This window comes from Dama dama, chromosome 2, assembly GCF_033118175.1.
Source record: "Dama dama isolate Ldn47 chromosome 2, ASM3311817v1, whole genome shotgun sequence".
NCBI classification, from domain to species: Eukaryota; Metazoa; Chordata; class Mammalia; order Artiodactyla; family Cervidae; genus Dama; species Dama dama.
Genome location: NC_083682.1, coordinates 27,583,994 through 27,610,373, shown reverse-complemented (window position 1 = coordinate 27,610,373; position 26,380 = coordinate 27,583,994). Strand labels below are relative to the sequence as shown.

The 26,380-nt window shown below is 40.3% G+C and overlaps 1 protein-coding gene across 2 annotated transcripts in view; it reads right to left on the bottom strand.

Moving 5' to 3' along the window:
* Positions 1-26,380, bottom strand: part of NELL1 (neural EGFL like 1) — a 1,025,511-nt gene that overhangs the window by 43,017 nt on the left and 956,114 nt on the right. Inside the window, exon 16 of one of the 2 annotated variants that reach the window (XM_061158429.1) lies at positions 24,143-24,283. The exons of the other annotated variant lie outside the window; for it this stretch is intronic. Coding sequence (XP_061014412.1) covers positions 24,143-24,283 — 141 coding nt within the window. The remainder of the gene's footprint in view (positions 1-24,142; positions 24,284-26,380) is intronic. 2 annotated transcript variants of the gene reach the window in all.

The window sequence follows — 26,380 nt, the reverse complement described above, 5'->3', positions numbered from 1 at the left end:
TTTGACTTACTTTCAAACTCCAAACAGGTGATGTGTCAGAAAACAAAATTTAACCTGGGGTTTGAATATCCAGCTGTGCATGTTCTGACTTGGAAATCATTACCAGACATTAGTAGTTTGGAAATGAGAACAGACCTTGAGGGTTTATTAGTGATAGACAAGGCAGAGCGCAGAAGCCTCTCCCGTAGCTAAAGCAGCATAGCTCCTCTCTGCAGTGGCAGCAGAGAGAAAGCTACAGGGGAAAATGTGTACACTGCACATCAGCAAAATGAGGCAAGGAAATCTGAGGTCTGAGATGGCTTGCAAAATATAAGGCTAATGAGATGTAAGCATAGGAAGTTTCAGGCCCAGACGAGAGAAGTGACAGTCAGGTTCTATGAGTGCCAGTCACATCATACTTTGATAACACGTTCCCCGTAGAGCTCAGACTATTAAGAGTGGGGCTGACATACTCGGGACACATCAGAAGAGATACGCCAGCAATACAATGGGCTCAAACTCATCTCAACTGAACGAAACATGAGGTGCTCAGCCTGAAATGTAGACGGAAAGAAGAAATCAGTGAGCTACAATTTTGCCTGTTTGAGATGCTATCATGTGTCTCTTAAGAAGAAGTTCCTATGTCCTTCTAGTGTTAACTCTTCAATCTTTATAGTTCCAGCCTCTAACCTTTCTTGAGATAGGGAAAAAAAACAACAACAAAAAACTGTCACTGTGGTGTTTCTTATTGCTCCATGTGTAACTGCATTATTCTCTAATGAGTCTCCCTCTTTTCCCATCTCTGAGCCTTGGTCTCATCATTTGCAAAGTGTGGGTAAAAAAATATACCCTGGGATAATCTGGTAATTTGAGTAAGCACATAATACAGTGCTTACTATTTAGTAATTGTTCAGAAATGACTCGCTGCTATTGTTGTTCTTGTTTGTATTATTTTTTTCTGTCCTGGAGTTTATCTCATCTTACGGATTCCACTAGCCTAATAAACCTGAGCTCTTACTATGCAGCCAGCTCACAATTTCATCTGTTTACTGAGGGATTTCTACTTGAATTTTGAATTCTCACATAAATTCTCATGGATTTGATCAGTACTTTGGCCAGCCAAACCCAGAAATGCTAGCACTCCAAGTTCTTTCTGAGACCTAATCAAAAATGTATTGTATTAAGTGACTAATATAAAAAGAATATAGTTTTCTGACATTCTATAAACTTCTTGGAGAAGGCAATGGCACCCCACTCCAGTACTCTTGCCTGGAAAATCCCATGGACGGAGGAGCCTTGTAGGTTGCAGTCCATGGGGTCGCTAAGAGTCAGACATGACTGAGCGACTTCACTTTCATTTTTCACTTTCATGCATTGGAGAAGGAAATGGCAACCCACTCCAGTGTTCTTGCCTGGAGAATCCCAGGGACAGGGGAGCCTGGTGGGCTGCCGTCCATGGGGTCGCACAGAGTTGGACACGACTGAAGCGACTTAGCAGCATAAACTTCTCATGGTCACTGACTACATTTTTTTTTTTTTTACAGAGTGTACAAATTTGGGTGTTTTACTGCAGATGAAGAGAACAGTTCCTTCTAGGTAGGAAAACAAGAGTAGAATACAAGCAGAGTAACCTTCTAAATTAACCAAAGTAGCCTGCTTTCTGCCATGAACAAGTCATGCTTCTTTAGTGATTACATCTGTTTAAAATCAATACAATTCTGACCAGTGGAGAGAATAAATAAAAAATCGATAACTATTGAAATACTTACTAACCAAAGAGAATTTTACTGCATAGAGAGGCTACACTATTGATGCTGACAACCCTAGATTTATATGTTTTTACACATCTGCTTCTAGGTGGGAGGGTGGGTTGTGCTAGAGCTGCATTCGATGCCAGAAGTAGAACAGTGATGTTTTTACAGATTACTAAAATTCCTAGCACTGGTCTGTATACATTCTATTGCTATATTCATTGTGTGGCTTAATCTCCTTAACAAAGTTTCACCCTCAACTGAAAAGAATAAACAGCATGCCCTTTACTTTTATGTTACCTGTATGTCCTTTATATTACCTTGTATGATTAGCTGGGAAGATACTTTTCTACCTTCCTTATTCATTCAGAAGGAATAGTCTGGTATTACTTATCTTTGTGTTTTCCACAGTACCTTTCAGACTGTCTTTGGTCTGCTTAAATGTGCATATACAGGTGTTACGTTTGAATCTAATCAAACAACCTTTGTCCTTTGGGTGCCTCAGTTTTCTCTTTAATAAAGTATAGGATTTGTGTAAAATACTTTATGCTCTTATCCATTTTTGTCTTTATATGATTACTTTTCACCTTTATAGGACTGAGCTTGTAACTCCAGGTTAGAATATGACTGGTGACAGATGGAGAACAGGAAGGAAATGAATGGAAGAACCCAGTTTCAGGATTAAAAAAAGGGATTTCTTAGAATTAAATCATTTGCTTGGACATTTACTGTTTATTGAAATATCCTTTGCCTCTCTTAATGAACATTTGCAAGCAGGTGCTGAAGAGAAACAATAATGAAGGGAACAGCATGGTTTTCCTGTTTCATTGAAGCCTTGGCAATGTTACCCTTAGTGACAAATATGTATGGGGAATCCAGCCAGGGTGAAAACCAAAACTAACTCTCTACTTTAACAAATCATTCTCTCAAGAAAGCTGACAGACGAGAAATAATTTCTTATCTCTTCTATGCCAAGAAAAAGCCTTAGGCACCGAGAGGTTACAAAGTAATTTCATTTACCATCAGAAGCATCTTGCAACTTACAAAGAAATCAATGGTCAAAAATCATTGTCAATAGTACAGTTCTCAACTAGGTCTCATCTAAATAAGAGACTCAGGCTATGGCCCCTAAGAATTCAAAGACCATCCATGTCTCTTTCTTCTCCTTTCACCCCTCTCTTTATTATAGACCCTGCCTTCTAGGAAGTCTTCCCTGTTGGCTCAGCGGTAGCAGGAGATGTAAGAGACATGCCTTCTATCCCTGGGTCGGGAAGATCCCCTGGAGGGGGAAATGGCAACCCATTCCAGTATTCTTGCCTGGGAAATCCCATGGACAGAGGAGCCTGGATGAGTCCTTCTCTTGCATCTTCTTTCTTTTTTCATATTTCTTCTCCTAATAAACTTATTGGTGAAAATAGATTGGGCTTCCTGTTTTGAAGGGATATTCTCTAGAAAGACCTGGAGGGTTTTTGGGAGAGTCAAGGGAAAAATAAGGCAAAGAGTAGGCAACCTGAACCCACCCTGCCCTAGGCTTTTGAGAGGCAAGTTCTGTTTATTTTGAATTTGTTGTTCTGAGTTTTTCTTTTTCTTTTTTTTTTTTTAACCTTACAGGAGGTAAAACCATAAAAGCCAAAATTAAGTTGGTTTCTGTGAAGCCCTATAACAAGGCCACTGGACAAAAATATCTCGAACTAACTGACCAAGCCCCATGGCAACTATTGCCACAAGCCTCTGGATCTAAACCAGCCAGTTCCCTGACCCCATATTAGGTAAAATACCCACCTAACCAGTTACCTAATACCACTCTTCCAGGAGGAATGTTCTCTGTCTTGAGGCTGTAAAAATTGGTCACTAGCCCACAAAAGGGGTCCACTCTCCCTTGAGCCAGCCCACTGTTCTCATAGCGTCTCCCACTCTAATAAACTTTATTCTCCTCTCAATCTGCCTTGTATCTGAAAATTCTTTTCCAACCTGCACACAGCCCACAATAGTTTCCAGAGAAAAAGCAAAGGAAGCCACAGAGAGTCTCTCCTTGAGCAAACTCTAGTCAGGCTCCTCTGACTAGAGCCCTTTTCTTGACTAGGCCTCAACCTGGGCCTATAAACTGCAGACTTTTAGCACAAATAATTTTCTCCCCCCATGTTAAAAATATCAATAAACTCTAGCGTAGATTCTAACAGCTCAAGGTAGCATCCCTAAAGTAAGGACTTTGGCCCCTTTAAGTTCCCTCATGGGGAAGCACAAGACTGCCAAAAGAATCTTCCAGTTTTCCCAGCCAACATCTGCATGAAGATAGGCCCCCATCTCCCCTCCTAGTCTCTGCAGGTGAATAGAGACCTAACTGCAGTAAGAGCTGACGAACAGACCCAGGTAGGATTCACATGGACCAACAGCCTCTTTCTGCTTTTTATAATCTTCCACTTCCTTGATTCTCCCCAAGCCCCTACTTTTCTTCTTCAGACTTGCTCATTGTCCTTTTAGAATGCTCAATCCCCTCTGCACAAATCAAAGTTGAGTTCAATTCACGGTGGACCCTCTTCTCTACTGCTGTAGCTTATTACTGATTAAAATCTGTCCTTGCTACTTTAACTAGAGTCTGATTTTATTTATCTTTGACATGACTCAGGCTGCTCGAGTATAAACAACAGGAATTCTTACAGTTCATTTGTGGTCCAGCTCAGCTCCTCAGAGTAAGTAGCAGTTAGGTAGGGGTCAATGTCCTCATTAATAATAGACATGGCTTCTCTGAGAGTCCTTTTATTAATTCACTTATTCAACAAATATTTATTGAGTACATATGATATGCTGCACACTATTCTAGGTATTGGGAATACTACTGCAAAGGAAACAGACAAAACTCCTGCTTGTGGGAAGGTTACATTTTAATAGAGCAGTCAAACAGTGAATAATTCTTTACATGTATCTTTTTTAGGAACCTGCAGATGCTTTGGTATTTCAACCATGACTCATTTTATTGTCATGATTAACATGTCTTTGTGAAACAGATTTCTATCTTTTTATTATGCATAATGACAATACTTTATTATACATCATTGTTGAGTCACTAAGTAATATCCAACTCTTTTATGCCCCCATGGACTGTACCCTAACAGGCCCCTCTGTTCACGGGATTTCCTAGGCAAGACTACTGGAGTGGGTTGCCATCTCCTCCAGGGGATCTTTTCAACCCAGGGATCGAAATTACATCTCCTGCATTGGCATGTAGATTCTTTATCAATGAGCCACCTGGGAAGCCCTTTTTTATGTATAATAACAATAATTTATCATATTCTTATATATTTACTCCTTAGAGTTTTCAGAATCCTTTCAAATCAGGATCTACTTTTTCCTTTCAAAGAACTTAGAGTGTTAGCACTACCATCACTTTTCATTAAAAGAACCAAGCAGAGGGTCAAATGATTATTGCTTCCTAAATGTTTCTACCAAGTTTATCTCCATGATAGGAAAGAATGAATCACTTCTCTGAATCTTGGCCATACATAAAGGGGAAAATATGGGTCTGAAATGTATTTGAGGCTTTATGTTTTCTGTTTTAAAAACTGTTTTTCCTGCTATTTTTTTTTAATCCAGCCATTTAGTCAGGATTGTTATGACAGAAAATATCATGGCCTCAAACCATGGGTAAAGTAAGATTCTTCTTCTAGCTTTGTGTACTCTTTGAGCACTATCTGTACCTCACTATAAGAAATACTGAAACATGGCTAGAGCTTAGAGCTAGTAAATTTCTGAGTTTGGACACAAATAGAGGCATCTTGACTTCAGGTCAGGCTTATCCCTCATTATCACACAACGGCAGGCCCCCAAGTCCACAGAGAACGAACTTTCTGCAAAGACCTAATGGTAAATCTCCAACATAGCAGCCAATACATAGACCCTCCAAATATTAACTGGTGCTCATTATATGTTAAGGCTTCCCAGGTAGCTTAGTGCTAAGGAATCCGCCTGCCAATGCAGGAGACATGGGTATGATCCATGGGTAGGGAGAAGGAAATGGCAACCCACTCCAGTATTCTTGGCTGGAAAATCTCATGGACAGAGGAGCCTGGGGAGCTATCGTCCAAAGGGTCGCAAGAATTGTACATGACTTAATGACTGAGCATGCATACACTACATATAAAAGGTAATACTAAAACAACAAAAGAAAGATCCATCTTTAAAAATCATTGCAATTAATTGGAGCAGATTGAATGCTCACTGTTCACCCTTAATGTAACTGATTCACTCATTTCCATTTCTACTGCTTGGATTATTACAGTAGTAAGTTTCTGTTTTCCCTGCGTAGGTCTTTTCAAAGAGAAATTAGATTACTAGATCACACCACTCTCTCATTATTTCAAGGGCTCTTTAGTAGGAAAATGCCCCAGTTTGAGTTGCTTCAAGGTAATATATCTAGGAATTGGCAGAAAACTGAATTCAAACCTATATTTTATTTATATGAATCCCAAAACTAATTGCTTTAGTAAGCATATCAATTTCTCAGCTGAGAAATTGCTACTCATTGTGTGGCAGAGAACAGACCTTTGTTCTTCACGTTCTCCTTCTATAAAATGAGACATCATACCAAACCTGGAGAGCTGTTGTGAGAACTACAGGACAAATGTTAGCACACAGGAGCTGCTTGGTAATGATCATGATCAAAACTCACATGATTTTGACGGCCTCACTTTTTCAGAAAACACTCCAAGCAAAAGGAACAGGAGGAGAAAAATTGCACAGGTGCAGATAATCACAATGATACATGTATGATAGAGAGTTTGAAACTGTGGGATATGCTATTTACACAGCTATATTTTATATTAAAAAGAGCTACTTAAAAAGTATCAGAGTTTTCACCACAAAATAAATGTTTTAACAACAGTTAGAGACACTAATATGTATGAAATCGAATTCAAAACTTTCAACCCCTTAGCTTAGAATATAAGCCCCTTCATATTCTGGTCTTCTGTTTCCAGGCTCCTTTCTTGCTTTTCCTTACCTATGACATGCCTATATGTATCATGGACTTCATCCACACTGAAAATCTCACCATCCTTTGAACAGAATTAGATCTCTCCCATGATCCTGTCCCCCGATATTTACCTTAATATCGACTTTGCCTGGAAAACTTTCTTCTCATCCTATAGACCCAGTGAAAAAGATCACATTTTCTGTGAAAATCCCATATACATTGCTATCTCCACATGCTACAACCCTAACAGGAGTTGGCCATTTTTCCTTCAGTCACTCTTTCTATGATAAACAGCTTTTTATTGTATGGAAATGTGAGAGAGATGTAGGGTTTGCTACTACCTCTGAAACACAGAGGATTATACTTCCCTGAACTCATGCATTCAGACTGGGCTGTATATCTATTTCTAGCCAACAGCCTGTAAGCAAACATCGTGTGTGTCACTTTCAGGTCAAATAATTTTGGCAAGACTCCCTCCAGTGCTTTCCCCTGCTGTATCAATGAATTCCCATGATCTAGATGGCACACCTTCATCATGTGTAGAGAGTCTGTCACTCTCTACTGCTGAGGGATGTCACAGAAGATATTTGTCCATACCTACAGAGGACTTTTAAGAGAAATAAAGCTTTTGTTGTTTTCTTAATGAAAAAAAAATCTATGTATTTAGTTTCCCCGCCCACCTCCTGTCTCCCCATTCCTGACGCTGTGCCTAAGACCTAACATGAGGACTGGCATAGAGCAGACCCTCTCAATACACGCTCATTGAATAAGCGTATGCTGACAGTGCTTTAGTGGGTTTGGGTACTATAGTTAAAATTCTCTGCTCGTAAACCCACAGGTAGATATTTCACAGTAACACGAATAACCTCAGACTAAAACAATTCAATATTCATTTTAAAGAAGTGGTAGATGCAGATGTCTACCTTGCAGCATAGATAAGATCTTTGGCTCTAAGACATTCAAACCACACATTTCTGTAATGAAACAATTGCTCACACTGCACTTCAAGAAGCAAGAAGCTGACAACTACATGCAATTCAATTCCATGCAGGGCTCAGAAACTGAGAAAGGAAGGCAGGTGTCTCCCCCGGAGACTGAATTGTAGATCTTCAGGTGGAAAGTCGGGGTACTGACTGGGAACCCTGAGGCTGGATCCTGGTGTTTCAACACTGGATTTTACATTGTTGGAGTCAGTGTTATTCTGAGACCCGCCCCCTCCCCACCCCCAGTGAAAAATACGGTTCTGCTTCCTCCAAGAGAGGCGTGAACACACACACACACAAACTTGCACACAGGTTCAGGGTGTTCACGGACACCCTCTGAAGCCTTTCAGTGAAACAAAAGATGGACTGGTTTTCAAACTTGAGTGAACATTAGAATTCACTAAAGAGGGAGCATTAAAAAACAGATCACCATGCCCACCCCCAGGTTTGCTTATTCAGTAGGTCTGGGGTGGGGTAGAGAATTTTCATTTCTCACAACTTCCCAGGTGATGCTGATGAAACTGCTGGTCTAAGGGTCACACTTCTAGAATCTCTGCCCTAAGCACCATGAAACTCAGCTTCCTGAGTTCACAGGAAGTAATGTTAGGAACTATTTTTAGAAACACTTCCCCCCTTAGTCATTCTATTGTCACTCATTTGGCACTAAGTCTTCAAGAAGACAGGAAAAAAAAAAGTCATTTAAAACTCATCAAGAGGGTTTTGCATGGTATTACCTTCAAGATCCTGTGCCAGAAAAATCAAAGGACTTTTATTGTTGCTTGATCTTTCTAAATATGCCAAGTTTACACTGAAGGAGAAGACCTTACAGAAAACCCATAATTGCACTTTTTTAGGGGGAAAAAATCAGTTATTTTCTTTATGTATCAACACAACTGTTATTCTCTTGTACAGTCACTGCATGACCCCATCTATGCCTCCAAGAGAGTCCCCTCACAGCTCCCATCCGACTTGCTTCATTTTCTCAGAACTGCCACTGGGCTGACTCAAGTAACACAGAATTGTCATGGAGCGCCCCTGGAGGCCTGTATCATCCTTCTTTATATCCCCAGAGCCTAAAGAGGCAGCTGGCTTCTAATTATTGCATCTGAGTTGCTGTAGCCAGAGACACTGAACTACCAAGTCTTCATTTAACACAGTAGAAAAGAAAGCAATCTTCTAGATATCATAAAAAAAAAAGTACCGGTTAGGTTATAATACATGAAAGACATAAAATACACTTATTCAAAGGAGAAAAAGGTGTCAAAAACATAAGGACTGGGACAATTTAGCTTTGGGACAAAACAGCTATGTCCCAATAGGCCTTTAGAAGATTACTCAATACATGACAGTAAATGTAAGATTACTTAATACATTGTTAATAATCACAGGAAAAAGTATGCAAGAGACAAAAAGGCAGTCAAATGATTGTATTATAGCAAAATTAATAATAGAAATGAATAATAATATAAAAATTGCTGGTACTTAAGGAATTGCTGCTGCTGCTAAGTCGCTTCAGTCGTGTCTGACTCTGTGCGACCCCATAGACGGCAGCCCACCAGGCTCCCCCATCCCTGGGATTCTCCAGGCAAGAACACTGGAGTGGGTTGCCATTTCCTTCTCCAATACGTGAAAGTGAAGTTGCTCAGTTGTGTCTGACTCTTAGCGACCCCACGGACTGCAGCCTACCAGGCTCCTCCATCCATGGGATTTTCCAGGCAAGAGTATTGGAGTGGGGTGTCATTGCCTTCTCTGACTTAAGGAACAATTATGCCCAAAAACGTTTCACTGCAGAACTGAGGGGGAAAACCCTCCCTATTTTGAACAGCACATTATTCAATGATACTGAACAAATAGGTTTTCCAGAAACAATAGAGGGGGCTATATTCATTCTTGAGTTTTCAGTTAGTATATTCTGGAGTGAAAGTTTAGTCGCTCAGTCGGATCCAACTCTTTGCAACCCCATGGATTGTAGACTACCAGGCTCCTCTGTCCATGGGATTTTCCAGACAAGAGTACTGGAGTGGGTTGCCATTTCCTTCTCCAGAGGATCTTCCCGACCCAAGGATCGAACCCAGGTCTCTCACATTGTAGGCACTTTACTGTCTGAGCCACCAGGAAAGCATATTCTACAAAGTGCCAAATTCATAGGATACCTAAGAGGGGAAAAGGGTTTAAAGCCAAATAAATTCTGGACACTCTCAACATAAAGGCTCCAAAAAGTCCTGCAGTTCACAAGTCACCTTGATTACATAATGTAGAATTTCCCAAATGTATTCACAAGTAAAGCCTCTGCTGAAAAATATCCCAGCATTAGTGTCCTAAGATCCAGACTCTGATAAATGCTCTGTTGAAAGCATCACCTCAGTCTGGTTTGAACAATTCATGTTAACTGCAGGGAAAAGGAAAAGCTTCAATTAGTGACAATTACTTTGTTCCTGTTCTCTTTTGCCAGGCAGAAACCAGGCTCTAGTCAAAAACACAGGCCTGCAAAGCAGGGTTGAGGTTTCAATGCAACTGGGAACGGGAAACTTGAACAGCCATACCCCAGCAGCTGAGCAGAGGGCAAGCCAGCTCCAGCTCCTCAAGTACCCCTGCCTTTCTGACTCTCACGCTTTGGCTCTGCCTGTCTGTGACCTGATACCTTGCAGAAATACTGGAAGTTCCCACAGCCTCCACCTCGCAGCATGGAAATGCATTGACGACTGATACACTCAGGTGACCTCTTTGACGACCATCACCCTAGATCTCTCTCTTTTGTACAGATATGTGATGAACCTTACAATACAATGGGGTGGAGTAAAATCTTATTTCCTCTGTACACACATATAAACTAAATTTAAAAATTACACTCATCCATACCATTTTTCTAAATTCCACATGTATACATTAACGTATAACACTTGTTTTTCTGACTTACTTCACTCTCTACGCCAGACTACGCACATCCACATCTCTACAAATGAGCCAGTTTCCTTCCTTTTTATGGCTAAGTAATAGTCCATAGTATATACATATACCACATTTCTTTATCTATGGCAGGGCCCAAGAGGAAGGGGATATGTGTTTACATATAGCCAATTCACTTCATTGTTCAGTAAAAACTAACACAACATTGTAAAGCAATTATACTCCAACAAAAAAAATGAAAAATTATGGGCTTTATACCAGGTGTGTACCTATTAGCACACAGCGAAGTAGAAAATGAGGCAATTATCTGAATAATGATCACCACTGACACCTTAATTTAAGCCTTTCACAAATTACCCACAATTAATATACAACTGACAGAGGCCTTTGAGGGAATAAAAAGAACATGGGCTCTTTCACACATGGCTGTGCTACTTGATCTATTTCCCCTCATTTGCTACCTATAAAGGGCTTCTGAAAGTGAAACGATACACGGTTGGCATTCAATACATAAAAATATGGCTTTTATAGCACCATTTTTTGCAGCAAGACTTTATTGGGCAATAAAGAAAGCAATATTCCTGTTGTTTAATATTTCAAAAATATTAAACGTGTACACAGCCCTTAGTAAGGATATTGATGAACACTTGCTGGAAGAAGAAATCTACCAGTTAATAGCTGGATGACCAGGGGCAATTTATCAAACACCTATGAGCCTCAGTTTTTGTTCATCAAGCAGAGATTATCAAAATTCCCACCTGATGGGTGGTTTTGAGGAAAAAATTAGTTAGAAAATGTGAAGAGTTTAGAAGAGTGATGAATATGAAGTAACCGAATAACCTTCCCTATTACTAATATTTATTTTTGTATCTATGAACTCTATAACCCTTCCACCCTTCAAGTCTAATCACCCCCATGGAATCCAGTCTGACTGTTCTCTGGGTCTCTCTGATTACTCTCCTCCCTAATTGTCTACATACTTACAGGTTTGACCATATAATTTTACAGTTAATTATAAGGCCTTCTCTGGTGGCTCAGATGGTGAAGAATCTGTCTATAATGCCAGAGACCCAGGTTCGATCCCTGGGTCAGGAAGACTCCCTGGAGAAGATCATGGCAACCCACTCCAGTATTCCTGCCTGGAGAATCCCATGGACAGAGAAGCCTGGAGGTTACAGTTCATGGGTTGCAAAGAGTTGAACATGACTGACTTACTAACACACACCTAAGATGATAACCTGTATCAGAATGCTATTGGTTGTTTCATGTATGATGATTTTTGTCTCCAACTTGGTGTTTTAAAGTCCCTAAGGGGTGAATTCTCTGCATCCTTCCTAGCACCTAACTTAATAAGACCACAGCAGGCTTCTTTTTATGGATGTAATAAGTATAACAACATTGCAATCCTTGTAAAGAGTTGTTTTTTTAAATAATTTTCTAGTTTTCTTCCTCTTCGTTATTGCCCAGGTGATCTCCACTTAGATTAGAATGGAGGCTCCTGGCTCTCCATAAACTGCACAGATTCAGGCCTCCAAGTTGTTTCCTCTGCTCCTTGGCTGGTCACAGTTCCATTAGGAAAGTGTTTGTCATTGAAAAGATACTAATCAGGGCTAGGGGTGGCTTAAAGGATACTCCCTAGAGTTAGTTTGAGGTCTGTTAGAATAATTCCCTGAAATGTCTTTAGTTCTAGAACTGAAGCGGATAACTTTGCACAGTCCTGTTGTGCCAGCCCAGATTGGCTGAGGGTGACCAATGAACCTTAGGTTCACACCTGAGTTTAGTGAGATGAATATTATTCTGACATCATTTTGTGAAATTATAGTTTTGAAATGTTTATCATCAAAACTGAGGAAGGCTATTTGCCTTCTTTGAGAAGTCCCCCAAATATACTCAATTTAACTTACAGTTAAGCAGCTCCAGGCTTATATATGCATGGCTGGATGTGCAGGGAAGCAGGAAACTTGCTGAGGTCTGAGAGGACACGTTTCTCATCTGATTTAACATTTACAGCTGTGTGCTAATACCCACCATAAGGCCCTTTCTAGGGACCCAGAATATCTCCTCCACTAGGAGCTGGGAAGTGTTCTTTCTCTATTCTGTGTCCTGACTATACCAGTCCTTTTCCATGTTATTTCCAGACCCAGGTGGTATCTGTCCCTGTTTCTATGTCCATTCAAAGGTGGCAATTTTATGCCACACAGCTGAGGTCCTCTGAGTCCTCAAACAATAGCCCCACATACTCACACCACTGCTAGTTAAGTGCTAAAGCTATTTCAAACAGCAACAGGGCCAGGTGGTATCTGCCTTTGGGAAGTCCTTAAGTAAGAGTTCATTTATTACTTGCCTGAAAACCAAATCTTAAGTTCTTTGGCAACAAGTGTCAATTTTGAAGTTAATGAGATATCATTAAATCTTATCAAGGAAGGTTGGGGGACAGGGGCTGTTTCAAGAAAATACTTTGGCATGGAACGAAACAGTGAACAATGAAAATACTGTTGTTTGCAGAGAGAAAATCCAATGAGTATTATGAGATGGATATGTATGCCTCTGTCTCTTAAATTTTCTTAGCTTGAAATACTGTGGTGCACAGAGATATCTTCACCACCTGGCACATCTCTACTCTGGAACAGAGGGAAAGCACACTTGGGCCATTTTTGCTTAAAAAACTTTTTATGCAAACTCCTTTCAGATCAGAACAACTCATAAAACTCACGTTTCTTCCTGTTTTGCTCTGTCAGGACATTCATAAATGTCTTGTTAAATCTCATAGTTAGTTTGTTTCCTTTATTTTTCAAGTATTTCTTTGTTATTAAGTTTATAGAATGTATGTTCTTTGTGTATAGTAACTACTTTTAAGAGGCAGGGGATAAATAAATGAGTGAAAGATCAAACATAATTAGTTAAAAATCTACTTGGCACCATTTCTCATACTCTTGATTCCCCATCCCTTGCTTTCCTTTTTCACTCAGATTCATATCATCAGAAATGCAGGGAAGGTAATGGCATCAGTGGATAGCCAGGTGATACTACTGTCAAGGCTTAGATGCTATCAGATTAATTGTCAAGAATCTGCCATCTTGACATCCTACCCCCTGGTCCAGCTGGAGGACCCAATTACACAGTCCTTGAGTCCCTTAGATAAAGCAGTCCCCCAATCTCTTTTTTTTTTTCCTCTTTTTTTTTAATTAAAAAAATTTTTTTCCATTCATTTTTATTAGTTGGAGGCTAATTACTTTACAATATTGTAGTGGTTTTTGCCATACATTGACATGAATCAGCCAAGGATTTACACGTATTCCCCATCCCGATCCCCCCTTCCACCTCCCTCCCCACCCCATCCCTCTGGGTCTTTCCAGTGCACCAGCCCCGAGCACTTGTCTCATGCATCCAACCTGGGCTGGTGATCTGTTTCACCCTTGATAATATACATGTTTTGATGCTGTTCTCTTGAAACATCCCACCCTCGCCTTCTCCCACAGAGTCCCAAAGTCTGTTCTGTACATCTGTGTCTCTTTTTCTGTTTTGCATATAGGGTTATCGTTACCATCTTTCTAAATTCCATATATATGTGTTAGTATACTGTATTGGTCTTTATCTTTCTGGCTTACTTCACTGTGTATAATGGGCTCCAGTTTCATCCATCTCATTAGAACTGATTCAAATGAATTCTTTTTAATGGCTGAGTAATATTCCATGGTGTATATGTACCACAGCTTCCTTATCCATTCATCTGCTGATGGGCATCTAGGTTGCTTCCATGTCCTGGCTATTATAAACAGTGCTGCAATGAACATTGGGGGTGCACGTGTCTCTTTCAGATCCCCCAATCTCTTGATTCAGACAGAACACAGAAACTCTTTGTCCAGGTCTCACTCATATTCTCTTTCTTTGTCTCATTGGCCCCCAGTTGCTCTGCTTAGCATCTCCCCTGTCTGTGGACTCATTACAAGTCCCCCCACTTCCAGACAGCTTTACATACTAAAAGGAGAAGGTTGAGATCAAAGACACCTGGATTATGGCCTCTGTGTGCCACTTGCTGACTGGAATTTGGGATGTTATCTTAATCCTTGGGATCTTATTTCCCTCACCTTTAAAATGACAATAGTAAAAGTGCTTCCCTCCTAAGGCAGTTATGAGAACTAAATTAGATAATGCATGAGGTTCCCTGACACATGGTGTAGGGGTTTGTTCAAGATAATGGTTCACATTTACTAAGCACTTAAAACACAACTGCTGAATGGTTTTTTTCCCCTATGTTAGCTTATTTAATCCTCACAGCAACTTATGAGGTTGGCACTTTGGCAAATTGCTCAGTGCCTGGCAGAAAGTAAGCTCTCAATAAGTGTTAGCTCTTGTTAGATTCACCATTGCTATCTTCATCAGACAGACAAGAAGGATAGTTAAATGTTGACTTATACTATTTACTACATGCTAGGATTTTTACGTATAGAAGCACTTATATTACACACACAAAAAATTCCACAAGGAAATCCTATTTAATCATCATGTATGGAGGAAGCTAAGGTTTCAGTTCAGTTCAGTTCAGTTGCTCAGTCGTGTCCGACTCTGTGACCCCATGAATCGCAGCACTCCAGGCCTCCCTGTCCATCACCAACTCCCAGAGTTTACTCAAACTAATGTCCATCGAGTCAGTGATGCCATCCAGCCATCTCATCCTCTGTCATCCCCTTTTCCTCCTGCCCCCAATCCCTCCCAGCATCAGGCTCTTTTCCAATGAGTCAACTCTTCGCATGAGGTGGCCAAAGTACTGGAGTTTCAGCTTCAGCATCAGTCCCTCCAATGAACACCCAGGACTGATCTCCTTGCAGTCCAAGGGACTCTCAAGAGTCTTCTCCAACACCACAGTTTAAAAGCATCAATTTTTCAGTGCTCAGCTTTCTTCACAGTCCAATGCTCACATCCATACATGACCACTGGAAAAACCATAGCCTTGAATAGATGGACCTTTATTGGCAAAGTAATGTCTCTGCTTTTTAACATGCTATCTAGGTTGGTCATAACTTTCCTTCCAAGGAGTAAGCGTCTTTTAATTTCATGACTGCAATCACCATCTGCAGTGATTCTGGCACCCCCAAAAATAAAGTCAGACACTGTTTCCAATGTCTCCCCATCTATTTCCCATGAAGTGATGGGACCAGATGCCATGATCTTAGTTTTCTGAATGTTGAGCTTTAAGCCAACTTGTTCACTCTCCTCTTTCACTTTCATCAAGAGGCTTTTTAGTTCCTCTTCACTTTCTGCCATAAGGGTGGTGTCATCTGCATATTTGAGGTTATTAATATTTCTCCCGGCAATCTTGATTCCATCTTGTGCTTCTTCCAGCCCAGCATTTCTCATGATGTACTCTGCATAGAAGTTAAATAAGCAGGGTTTGACAATATACAGCCTTGACGTACTCCTTTTCCTATTTGGAACCAGTCTGTTGTTCCATGTCCAGTTCTAACTGTTGCTTCCTGACCTGTATACAGGTTTCTCAAGAGGCAGGTCAGGTGGTGTGGTATTCCCATCTCTTTCAGAATTTTCCACAGTTTATTGTGATCCACACAGTCAAAGGCTTTGGCATAATCAATAAAGCAGAAATAGATGTTTTTCTGGAATTCTCTTGCTTTTTCGATGATCCAGCGGATGTTGGCAATTTGATCTCTGGTTCCTCTGCCTTTTCTAAATCTTGCTTGAACATCTGGAAGTTCACAGTTCACGCATTGCTGAAGCCTGGCTTGGAGAATTTTGAGCATTACTTTACTAGCGTAGGAGATGAGTGCAATTGTGCAGTAGTTTGAGCATTCTTTGGCATTGCCTTTCTTTGGGATTGGAATGAAAACTGACCTTTTCCAGTCCTGTGGCCACTGCTGAGTTTTCCAAATTTGCTGCCATATTGAGTGCAGCACTTTCACAGCATCATCTTTTAGGATTTGAAATAGCTCAACTGGAATTCTATCACCTCCACTAGCTTTGTTTATAGTGATGCTTCCTAAGGCCCACTTGACTTCACATTCCAGGATGTCTGGCTCTAGGTGAGTGATCCTACCATCCTGATTATCTGGGTCATGAAGATCTTTTCTGTACAGTTCTTCTGTGTATTCTTGCCACCTCTTCTTAATATCTTCTGCTTCTATTAGGTCCATACCATTTCTGTCCTTTATCAAACCTATCTTTGCATGAAATGTTCCCTTGGTATCTCTGATTTTCTTGAAGAGATCTCTAGTCATTTCCATTGTTGTTTTCCTCTATTTCTTTGCATTGATTGCTGAGGAAGGCTTTCTTATCTCTCCTTCCTAAGGTTTAGAAGTTAAATGTTTTGCCAAATACAACTCAGCTAGAAAGTGGCCTAGTTGGAATCTGAATCCCAGCAATCCCGTATGTACTTGAAACCTGCCTCTCCTGTATGTATCACAGTTATCTGCTAAATCTTTATAATCCTCCACCCACCTCAGTGAGGTTCATCACAGGGGGCATCTCCAGCCTCTACCTCTTTTTATTTCCACTCCTATGAGAACCAGGCACTAGGCAATGACAGCAGAACCCAATCATTCGTAGACCACTTCAATCAACTCTGACACATCAATCAATAAAAAGTGAAACCCCCTTTCCAAGAGACTCCAGTGGAACATTTTCTTGTTGTTTATGTTGCTTGGCATGTTCACACTGGTTGCAGCAGCTGCTCTGACAAGTAAATCCTCACTAGGCTGTTTATAGTGACCAGAGCAGACTCCGAAGTCTGGGAACTTACTTCATACAACCGAGTCCCATAGAGGAGACCATAATCGGGCCAAGAGGTGCCACATCCCAAAGAATAGCTACATGTCTATAAGTCATAAAGAATCGATGAAGACAACAAACTTAATCTGATAAGTTCCAAAAAACAGGTGCAAACACATGGCTGTGACAATATATAAGAGGTAGGCAATTTTATTATTATTAGAGAGCTATGACAGTGACTCTGTTAATTTAAAATTCTTTCCAGTCACTTGTTCAGTTCATTTCAGTTGCTCAGTCGTGTCTGACTCTTTGAGACTCCATGGAATGCTGCATACCAGGCTTCCCTGTCCATCACCAACTCCCAGAGTTTACTCAAACTCATGTCCATCACGTCACTGATGCCATTCAACCATCTCATCCTCTGTCATCCCCTTCTCCTCCCGCCTTCAATCTTTCCCAGAATCAGGGTCTTTTCCAATGAGTTGGTTCTTCGCATCAGGTGGCCAAAGTATTGGAGTTTCAGCTTCAGCATCAGTCCTTCCAATGAATATTCAGGACTGGTTTCCTTTAGGATTGACTGGTTTGACCTCCTTGCAGTCTTCCCTCTCAAGAGTCTTCTCCAACATTACAGTTCAAAAGCATCATTTCTTCAGTGCTCAGCTTTCTTTACAGTCCAACTCTTACATCCATACATGACTACTGGGAAAACCATAGCTTTGATTAGATAGACCTTTGTTGGTAAAGTAATGTCTCTGCTTTTTAACATGCTGTCTAGGTTGGTCATAGCTTTTCTTCCAAGGAGCAAGCATTTTTTAATTTCATGGCTGCAATCACCATCTGCAGTGATTTTGGAGCCCCCCAAAATAAAGTCTGTCACTGTTTCCATTGTTTCCCCATCTATTTGCCATGAAGTGATGGGACCAGATGCCATGATCTTGGTTTTCTGAATGTTGAGTTTTAAGCTAACTTTTTCACTCACTTGTAGATGTTAAAAAATGACTTCCATCTATCCAGTAACAGACCAACTGAATTAGAATCTCTAGTTGTGTGATATCCCATTGTAAGTATATTTAAAAAGCTATGCAGGTGAATCTAGTGTGAAGCAAATTTAAGAATCCCTGGTTCAGGGGGTAGAACTTCATCAGGATTTCAACAAGCAGAAGCTGGGACAGAGAGACAGTCAGGGAAAAGCATACAAGCAAAGAAGTAAAGATTGCAGGGTTTGAAAAGACTGGAAGAAATATTTGAGGAGGCTTGAGAATCCATGTTAAGCATGAGAGGGAGCAGAGGGAAATGAAGATTCAAAGGCAGAAGCAAATCATAGAGACCGACTGACACCCAAGGGAGTTAGAATCTCATTTTCAAAATATGTAAAATCCTGCTCTTCATACATATATTCTCATGAATATATAATTCATGATATATAATTCATTCTTTCCAAATGGGCAAGATAGCTATGCCTGGATAAAAAGGAACTGCTCAGAGCTTCTGTGTTAATATTGAGAATCACTGACCCCCACCCCTGCATCCAAACACAGAGTACACTGCACCCTAGAGTAACAAGGCAGAACTGTCATCTTCTTCAATAAATGTGAAAAGTGAAAGTGTTCAGTTGTGTCCAACTCTTTGCAACCACATGGACTGCAGCCCACCAGGCTTCTCTGTGCATGGAACTCTCTGGGCAAGAATACTGCAGTGGGCAACCACTGCCTTCCCCAGAGAATCATCCCAATAAATACGAGCTAGTAAATCTTTGTGTGTCCCTCTCTCCTGGAATTATAAACAAGCAAATGAGAGTGAGACAGGGAAACAAGGAGACTGATAAACTCCTCAAGGATGATTCTGTCTCTACAATACCTAAACTAGTCATTTCTTCAACCATATGATCAGTATACTTTAGGAGAAAGAGGCAATAGGAAATCTTGCAAGGGTGCTGTTCTTTATGACATTACTAACATTGGATGTTTACAGTAACTGATGAAGTCAATACAGCAGGTGTTATCCTCACCTAAGAAAAATGGCATGAAGTGACATGTGACTCTTCCCTTAAAAGCCTACAACTGCCACATTTTAGATTCCAACATATGCCATCCATGCTATTGTCTGGGGAAAAAAACATAGCTGATTGCATATTCCTAAAACAGTTAAAAGAAGACTGTCTTAGATGCTGCTATTGCTTTTAAATGTAAGCATTAGTAGCTGATGTTATTTACAGCTTATTTTATGTACTAATTTTCAGTGCTATTAAGATATGTTATTATGATTCAGAATATTTCAAGTTATAAATCCCCCAAGAACAGAGATCTTATCTTCTTCAAACCCATATTCCCAGAAGGCTTAACACAGTACTGGTGTAATGGTTGTTCTTAATAAATACTGTTTTCTGAAACAAAAGACTCACATGATGTTGTGATGTTTAGCATCTTATGTTACTCACTGCAGTCTACACAACTACTTGTGTCAGCCCCAATACAAGATAAACTTGTCCTGATAGAGTTCCATCCATTCCTTCAATCATTGACACATAAGAATTGAATGCCTACATTGTGTGTACACGGTAAAGAAACGAATGTACACTGGTCAAATACAGACAAGGTTTCTGCCCTCCAAGAATCTGTACATTTGTGGCCGGAGACAGTTACACATATGCATATGCACAATATGTATGAAAGCAAAAAAAATGCTATAAAATACATAAAAGAGTGATATAACGAAGCAACTACTTCAGATAAAATGGTCAGGGAGAGTCTCCTCAAAAAAGTGGCATCTGAGCTAAGAATTAAATGAAGAAAGAAGTTTACAAATAATATGTACTAGAAAAGGTATTAAGAAAAGGGGAACTTCCTACACTTCTAGTGGGAATGTAAATTGGTGTAGCCACTGTAGAATGGGCTTCCCTGGTGTCTCACTGGTTTAGAACCCTCATGGCAATGCAGCAGATGTAAGAGACATGAGTCTGATCCCTGGGCAGGGAAGATCAGCAGGGAAGAGCCCCTGGAGGAGGGCATGGCAACCCACTTTAGTGTTCTTGCCTAGAGAATCCCCATGGACAGAGGAGCCTCGTGGGCCACAATCCATAAAGTTGCAAAGAGTTGGACAGGACTGAGGCAACTTAGCATGCAGGCATGCACTGTGGAATGCAGTATGGAGGTTCCTTTGAAAAGTATAAATAGAAATATCATAGGTTCTAGGTCTAGCAACTAGGTCTAGCAACTCCACTCCTAGGTATATATCTGGAAAAACAAAAACTTAAATGCGAAAAGGTACATGCATTCAGTGTTCATAGTAGCACTTATTTGCAAAAGGCAAGCCATGGAAACAACCCAAGTGTCCATCAACAAATGATCAGCTTAAGAAGATGTGGTATATATGTGTGTGTATACACATACACACACACACACACACACACATAAAGCAATATTACTCAGTCATAAAAAGGAACAAACTACTGCCTTTTGCAGCAACATGGATGGATATAGGGAACATTATACTAAGTGATATGTCAGACAAAGAAAAATAATATATGATATCACTTACATGTATAATCTAAAAACATGATACAAATGAACTTATTTACAAAACAGACCCACAAACATGGAAAACAAACTTTGGGATACCAAAGGGAAGTGGAAGGAGGGAGGGACAAATAGGAGTATGCGATTAACAGATACTAACTACGATACATAAAATAGATAACAAGGACTGGTTGTATAGCACAGAAAATTATGTCCAGTATCTTGTAATAACTTTTAATGGACTATAATCTGCAAAGAAAAAGAAAATCACTATGCTATACACAGGCTTCCCAGGTGGTGCTAGTGGTAAAGAACCCATCTGCCAATGCAGGAGACATCAAAGATGTGAGTTCGATCCCTGGGTTGGGAAGATCCCCTGGAGGAGGGCATGCTACTCACTCCAGGATTCTTGCCTGGAGAATCCCATGGACAGGGGAGCCTGGCTGGCTACAGTCCATAGGGCTGCAAAGAGTCAGGCATGTTTGAAGCAACTTAGCACGCATGCATGCTATACACATGAAATTAACACAACATTGTAAATCAGCTATATTTCATTTAAAAAACATGCAAGAAAACAGATACTGAGTGTTCCAGACAGTGTTCCAGCAAAGGCAAAGGCCCTAAAACCAGGTGATTTCACTATCACGTGCAAGACATGAAAAGATCAGAAAGGCTAACATATATAAGAGGTAAGCCCAATAAGTGGACAGGGACAATGTCACCTAAAGCCTGGAGGAAAGACCATGCAAAGAGTTAGAAATTTATTTTACATTTACTGGGAAGGCATTAGAAGGATATAACAAGAAAGTGATATGATCAGATTTATACATCTATTATGCCAAGAAATATTCTGAGCCAACAGTGCTTTCAATTACCAAAAAAAAAATAAATAAATAAATAACCCTAAATGATGGTCAGATTCCTGTTCTTAGTCAGACTCATTTACAAAGCTATTTTTAGTGAGGAAATGAAAGGGAATTCAGATGAACAATTATCCAAATTTAAAATGTTACTAATAAAAACAACCCTAGTTTCTTGCCAAAGACTCCAGCTCACCAGTGTCTTCCTGTGCAGAGCTGGAATCAGTTCATGGATGAAGAAAGTGCATCCCTGGGGAGGCAGAGCTCTGTTCCCCCAGGCACACCACTCGGCATGGCAGAGAGAAATCAGTAGGTGAGGAGGCTATGACATCTGTCGTCTTAGCAGGGACATTTATGACAGTGACAGGGCATGACTGATAATTACATCAGAACAGGCATAAAGTGGGATTGTCCCTGGCATTTGGGATGTAGGGTCACCTTTGACCTAGGCTTGTGTCTCTACTTGTACCAAATAAGCTATGAGGCCAGAACCAAGGTGTTACCCTTTCTGTGACTTTATTTCTTTATTGGACAGATGAACTATGGTTGTATTTTCTCATTTACTGAACACCAATTACCAAAGTGTCTCACTGGAGAGACAGAAGAATAACCCTTATTTTATGTTTACAGACTAGTCCAAGAACAATAAACTGAACAATAGAACAGCTACAGAAACATATGCCAGGATAGAAGCTCTAGAGTTAGCAGAGAAAAGGAGGGAGAACTCCTATGAAGACGTCAAAGAACGCTTCATGGTGATCTGGTAAAACCTGAGCTGAAGTTAGGAAAATGAATGGAAATTCATTTTCGAATCAACATAATCAGCTCTGAGTCAGAGCTCTGCTCCATTCCACCCAGAGAGGGTCGGCACATGCAAAGGCGCAGAAGTGTGCGACACTATGGCACGTCTTAGGAAGTTATCAGTAGCGTCAATGAGGTGATCTCCATGGTCTTTCATGAACAAAAAGCTAAGAATTCCATATTTATTGATAGCAAATACAGTTTTTAAAAGTGAAAGTTTTGTTTTTAGCCCCCAAATGTAATATCACATATGTCAATATTCTATCTTTCTGTCTCCAATAACAACAGCCATTTGATCTATTCCTATTCACATAACATCTATCTACTACAAGTTACACATATGCAGAAGTTCCTGGACGTGTATAAAGGAATTATATGAAGACCCAGATAAATGTAAAGCTCTCCATGAAGTTGCAGATCATTGCTTTAACAATAAAATGAATAGGAATGGAGTATGGGGCAGAGTGCTGAGTATGCAGAAACATATGAACATTTCCATTTTACACACAAGATAACTGAGGTACAGTTTAGATGAGATCTTGCCACATACTTAGCCATGGCAGAGCTGGAATCTGACTGCAGGGAGTCTGGCTCAAGGGTCTATGCCTGCAACAACTACTTTGCATGCCTTTCAACAGTAATACCAAGACTGCAATGGACAAGCTATGTGCTTACTGTTCCCTAATTCATCTCTGCTCCAGAGCTCAACTCAGGGCAGAAGTTGTAAAAACACTGATTGGTTCTTAGCAGCAACCTTTAGAAAAAAAAAAAAAGATACGCAGTGAGCAGAGACAATGGATTTTCAAAATCAAATTTCCACTTTCTAATTCAGCATTCTGAACTTTGAGAACCCATGGTCAGAATGCTTGCCCTCTGGGTCAGCTCAAATCAGCATTAAGAATTCAGCTGAGTCCACATGACATGAAATAACTGGATTGGTTAAGGTTCTCATGGAAACAATTACATTCTTGATCAGTTGTTTGGATTTCATGAAAGGTATAAGGTCTTAAAGGTGAAGAACTCCATCTGTTGACTTCCTCTGTTCAGCAAGTAACAGAACCATAAGCAGAAAAGCGATTAAAGGAGACCTTGCAAAGATGATGGCAGCAGTAATAGCAACAATAATAAGGTTAATTTGACTCTATTATATTTGTGCATCAATCCAAAGCTTATAATCTTTAAATATATGGCATCCCATTTAAATCTAATAATATAAATATGTGCATTATTATCCAAATTTTTATATATTCACAGATGAAGGCTCAGAGAGGTGCAGCGACATTTGTGGTAAAGAGCTGAGATTTAAACTGAACTTTCTACGTCTGGTAATATTTCCTTTTCTCCCACAGCTGCACCTCAAACTGCAAAAAATTCCAGCAAGTCATCAAGGTTTCCTTCAGAAAGAACTAAACACCACAGCCCGCAGACCCAGGCTTTGTCCTCTGATTGCCCTAGTTTTTGAACAATAGTTCTAAGACTCTACATTGCATAATCCCTGGCCTGCTCCCTGAATTGTAGAGGGAGCAAATTTGAAAACTGATGAGTTTAACCAGTGAGGGGTCATATTTTAACACTGGGAGCTGAATAGACTACCAAAGCAGGCTGCCTTTCCTGCAAAGGTCCAGAGGGATGGAGGGCATGACTGAAAGCTGCTTACCAACACAGGACTCCCCGGACAGTGAATAAGTCCCATCGTCATGGAAACCGCTTCTGCACTCACAGTGGTACCACCCTGGCAGGTTAACGCAGCGGGAATGGTTGTGGCACTCAATGATCCCCTCTGTACATTCATCAATATCTGCCTCAGAGAAAAACACAAGCCCACCGTGACATTAATTTCTTTTGACACTAACCTTTTAATAAACACCTAACACACCTAACATGCTCATGTCAACATATTGATTAAAACCGGTCAGTCACCTAAAATGAAAGTTACTGGAAGAACCAAGTCCCGTCTGTTCCCCCAGAATTCAAACAAAATGCAAGCTTCATTTTTTGGATGCTCTCTCATGAATTGAACAATGGATGAGAGCTGACAGTCATGAAGACATTTCTAACTGCATATGCTGAATCACCAGAAACTAAATTGAGGCTGTCTGGCACAGGTCTGTTATTCAGATAAGATGATTCTTCTCTGAATTGATTCCAAAAGAGTAACTCCAGATATTACTTGGTATTCTTTGGAAATATAAGTGAACAAATAAGTCCAGAGACCTCTATCTTAAACAGTGTTAAGCTACTAATTTTTAGATTTCAGTCTTAGAGATTTAACATATTTATATGCTCTGTAACTTGGAGAGGAGAATCATAATATACACTGTTTCCCATATTTATTCGGCTGAAGAGTGCTCTTTCTTTGGATTGTAGCTTATGAAACTAAGGTTTGGGGGAGCACAATTTGGGAAACACTGTTCTATCTCTCTCTACAACTGCCGATACACTTAATGGCTTGATTTATGATAGTCAATCAGAGCTACTCGTTCTTCACTCATTCCTCATTAAAGGAAGTGTTCTAGGCTCTATTTTCTCTAGAATCTGGCTTCATACAATCAGCAAATGAATGTATCACTCAGATTCTCTAGCCTGAAGACTTGCCTCTGAGCTGAAGGAAAGTGATACCCCTGCAGAAAGATGAGCTGTTGATTGTCATGGTATGCTCAGCTCATCTTACGTAGCCTCTTCAGGTAATTATTTCTTGGAATATAGCAATTGCTGGCTGGGAATCTTCCCCTATTTCTCCTGGAAATACCTATACTACAGCAGTCTTATGTAAAAAGAAATTAAATTAATACCAATATATAGCACATGAAAACCACATGATAGAATGAAAACGATAGTCACAGAAAACCAATCCAACTATTCACACAGGCCACAGCCTTGTCTGACCCAATGAAAGTATGAGCCATGCTGTGTAGGGCGACTCAAGACGGACGGGTCATGGTGGAGAGTTCTGACAAAATGTGGTCCATGGGAGAAGGGAATGGCAAACCACTTCAGTATTCTTGCCCTGAGAATCCCATGAACAGTATGAAAAGGCAAAAAGATAGGACAGAAAGATGAACTTCCCAGGTCGGTAGGTGCCCAAAATGCTACTGGAGAAGAGTGAAGAAATAACTCCAAAAAGAATGAAGAGACAGAGCCAAAGCGAAAACAGCACCCAGTTGTGATGTGACTGGTGACGGAAGTAAAGTCCGATGCTGGAAAGAAGAGTATTGAAAAGGAAATTGGAATGTTTGGTCCATGAATCAAGGTAAATTGGAAGTGGTCAAACAGGAGACGGCAAGAGTAAACATAGACATTTTAGGAATCGGTAAGCGAAAATGCATTGGAATGAGTGACTTTAATTCAGATGACCATTATATCTACGACTGTGGGCAAGAATCCCTTAGAAGAAGTGAAGCCACCCTCATAGTCAACAAAAGAATCTAAAATGCAGTACTTGGCTGTAATCTCAAAAATGACAGAGTGATCTCTGTTTGATTCCAAGGCAAACCATTCAATATCATAGTAATCGAAACCTATACCCACAATCAATAATGCTGAAGAAGCTGAAGTTGAATGGTTCTATGAAGACCTACAAGACTTTCTAGAACTAACACCCAAAAAAGACGACCTTTCCATTATAGGGGACTGGAACGCAAAAGTAGAAAGTCAAGAGATACCTGGAGTAACAGGCAAGTTTGGCCTCGGAGTGCAAACTGAAGCAGGGCAAAGGCTAACAGAGTTTTGCCAAGGGAACGCACTGGTCATAGCAAACACCCTCTTCCCACAAAAACAAGAGACAACCCTACAGATGGACATCACCAGATGGTAACTACTGAAATCAGATTGATTATATTCTTTGCAGCCAAAGATGGAGAAGCTCTATATAGTCAGCAAAAACAAAACGGGGAGC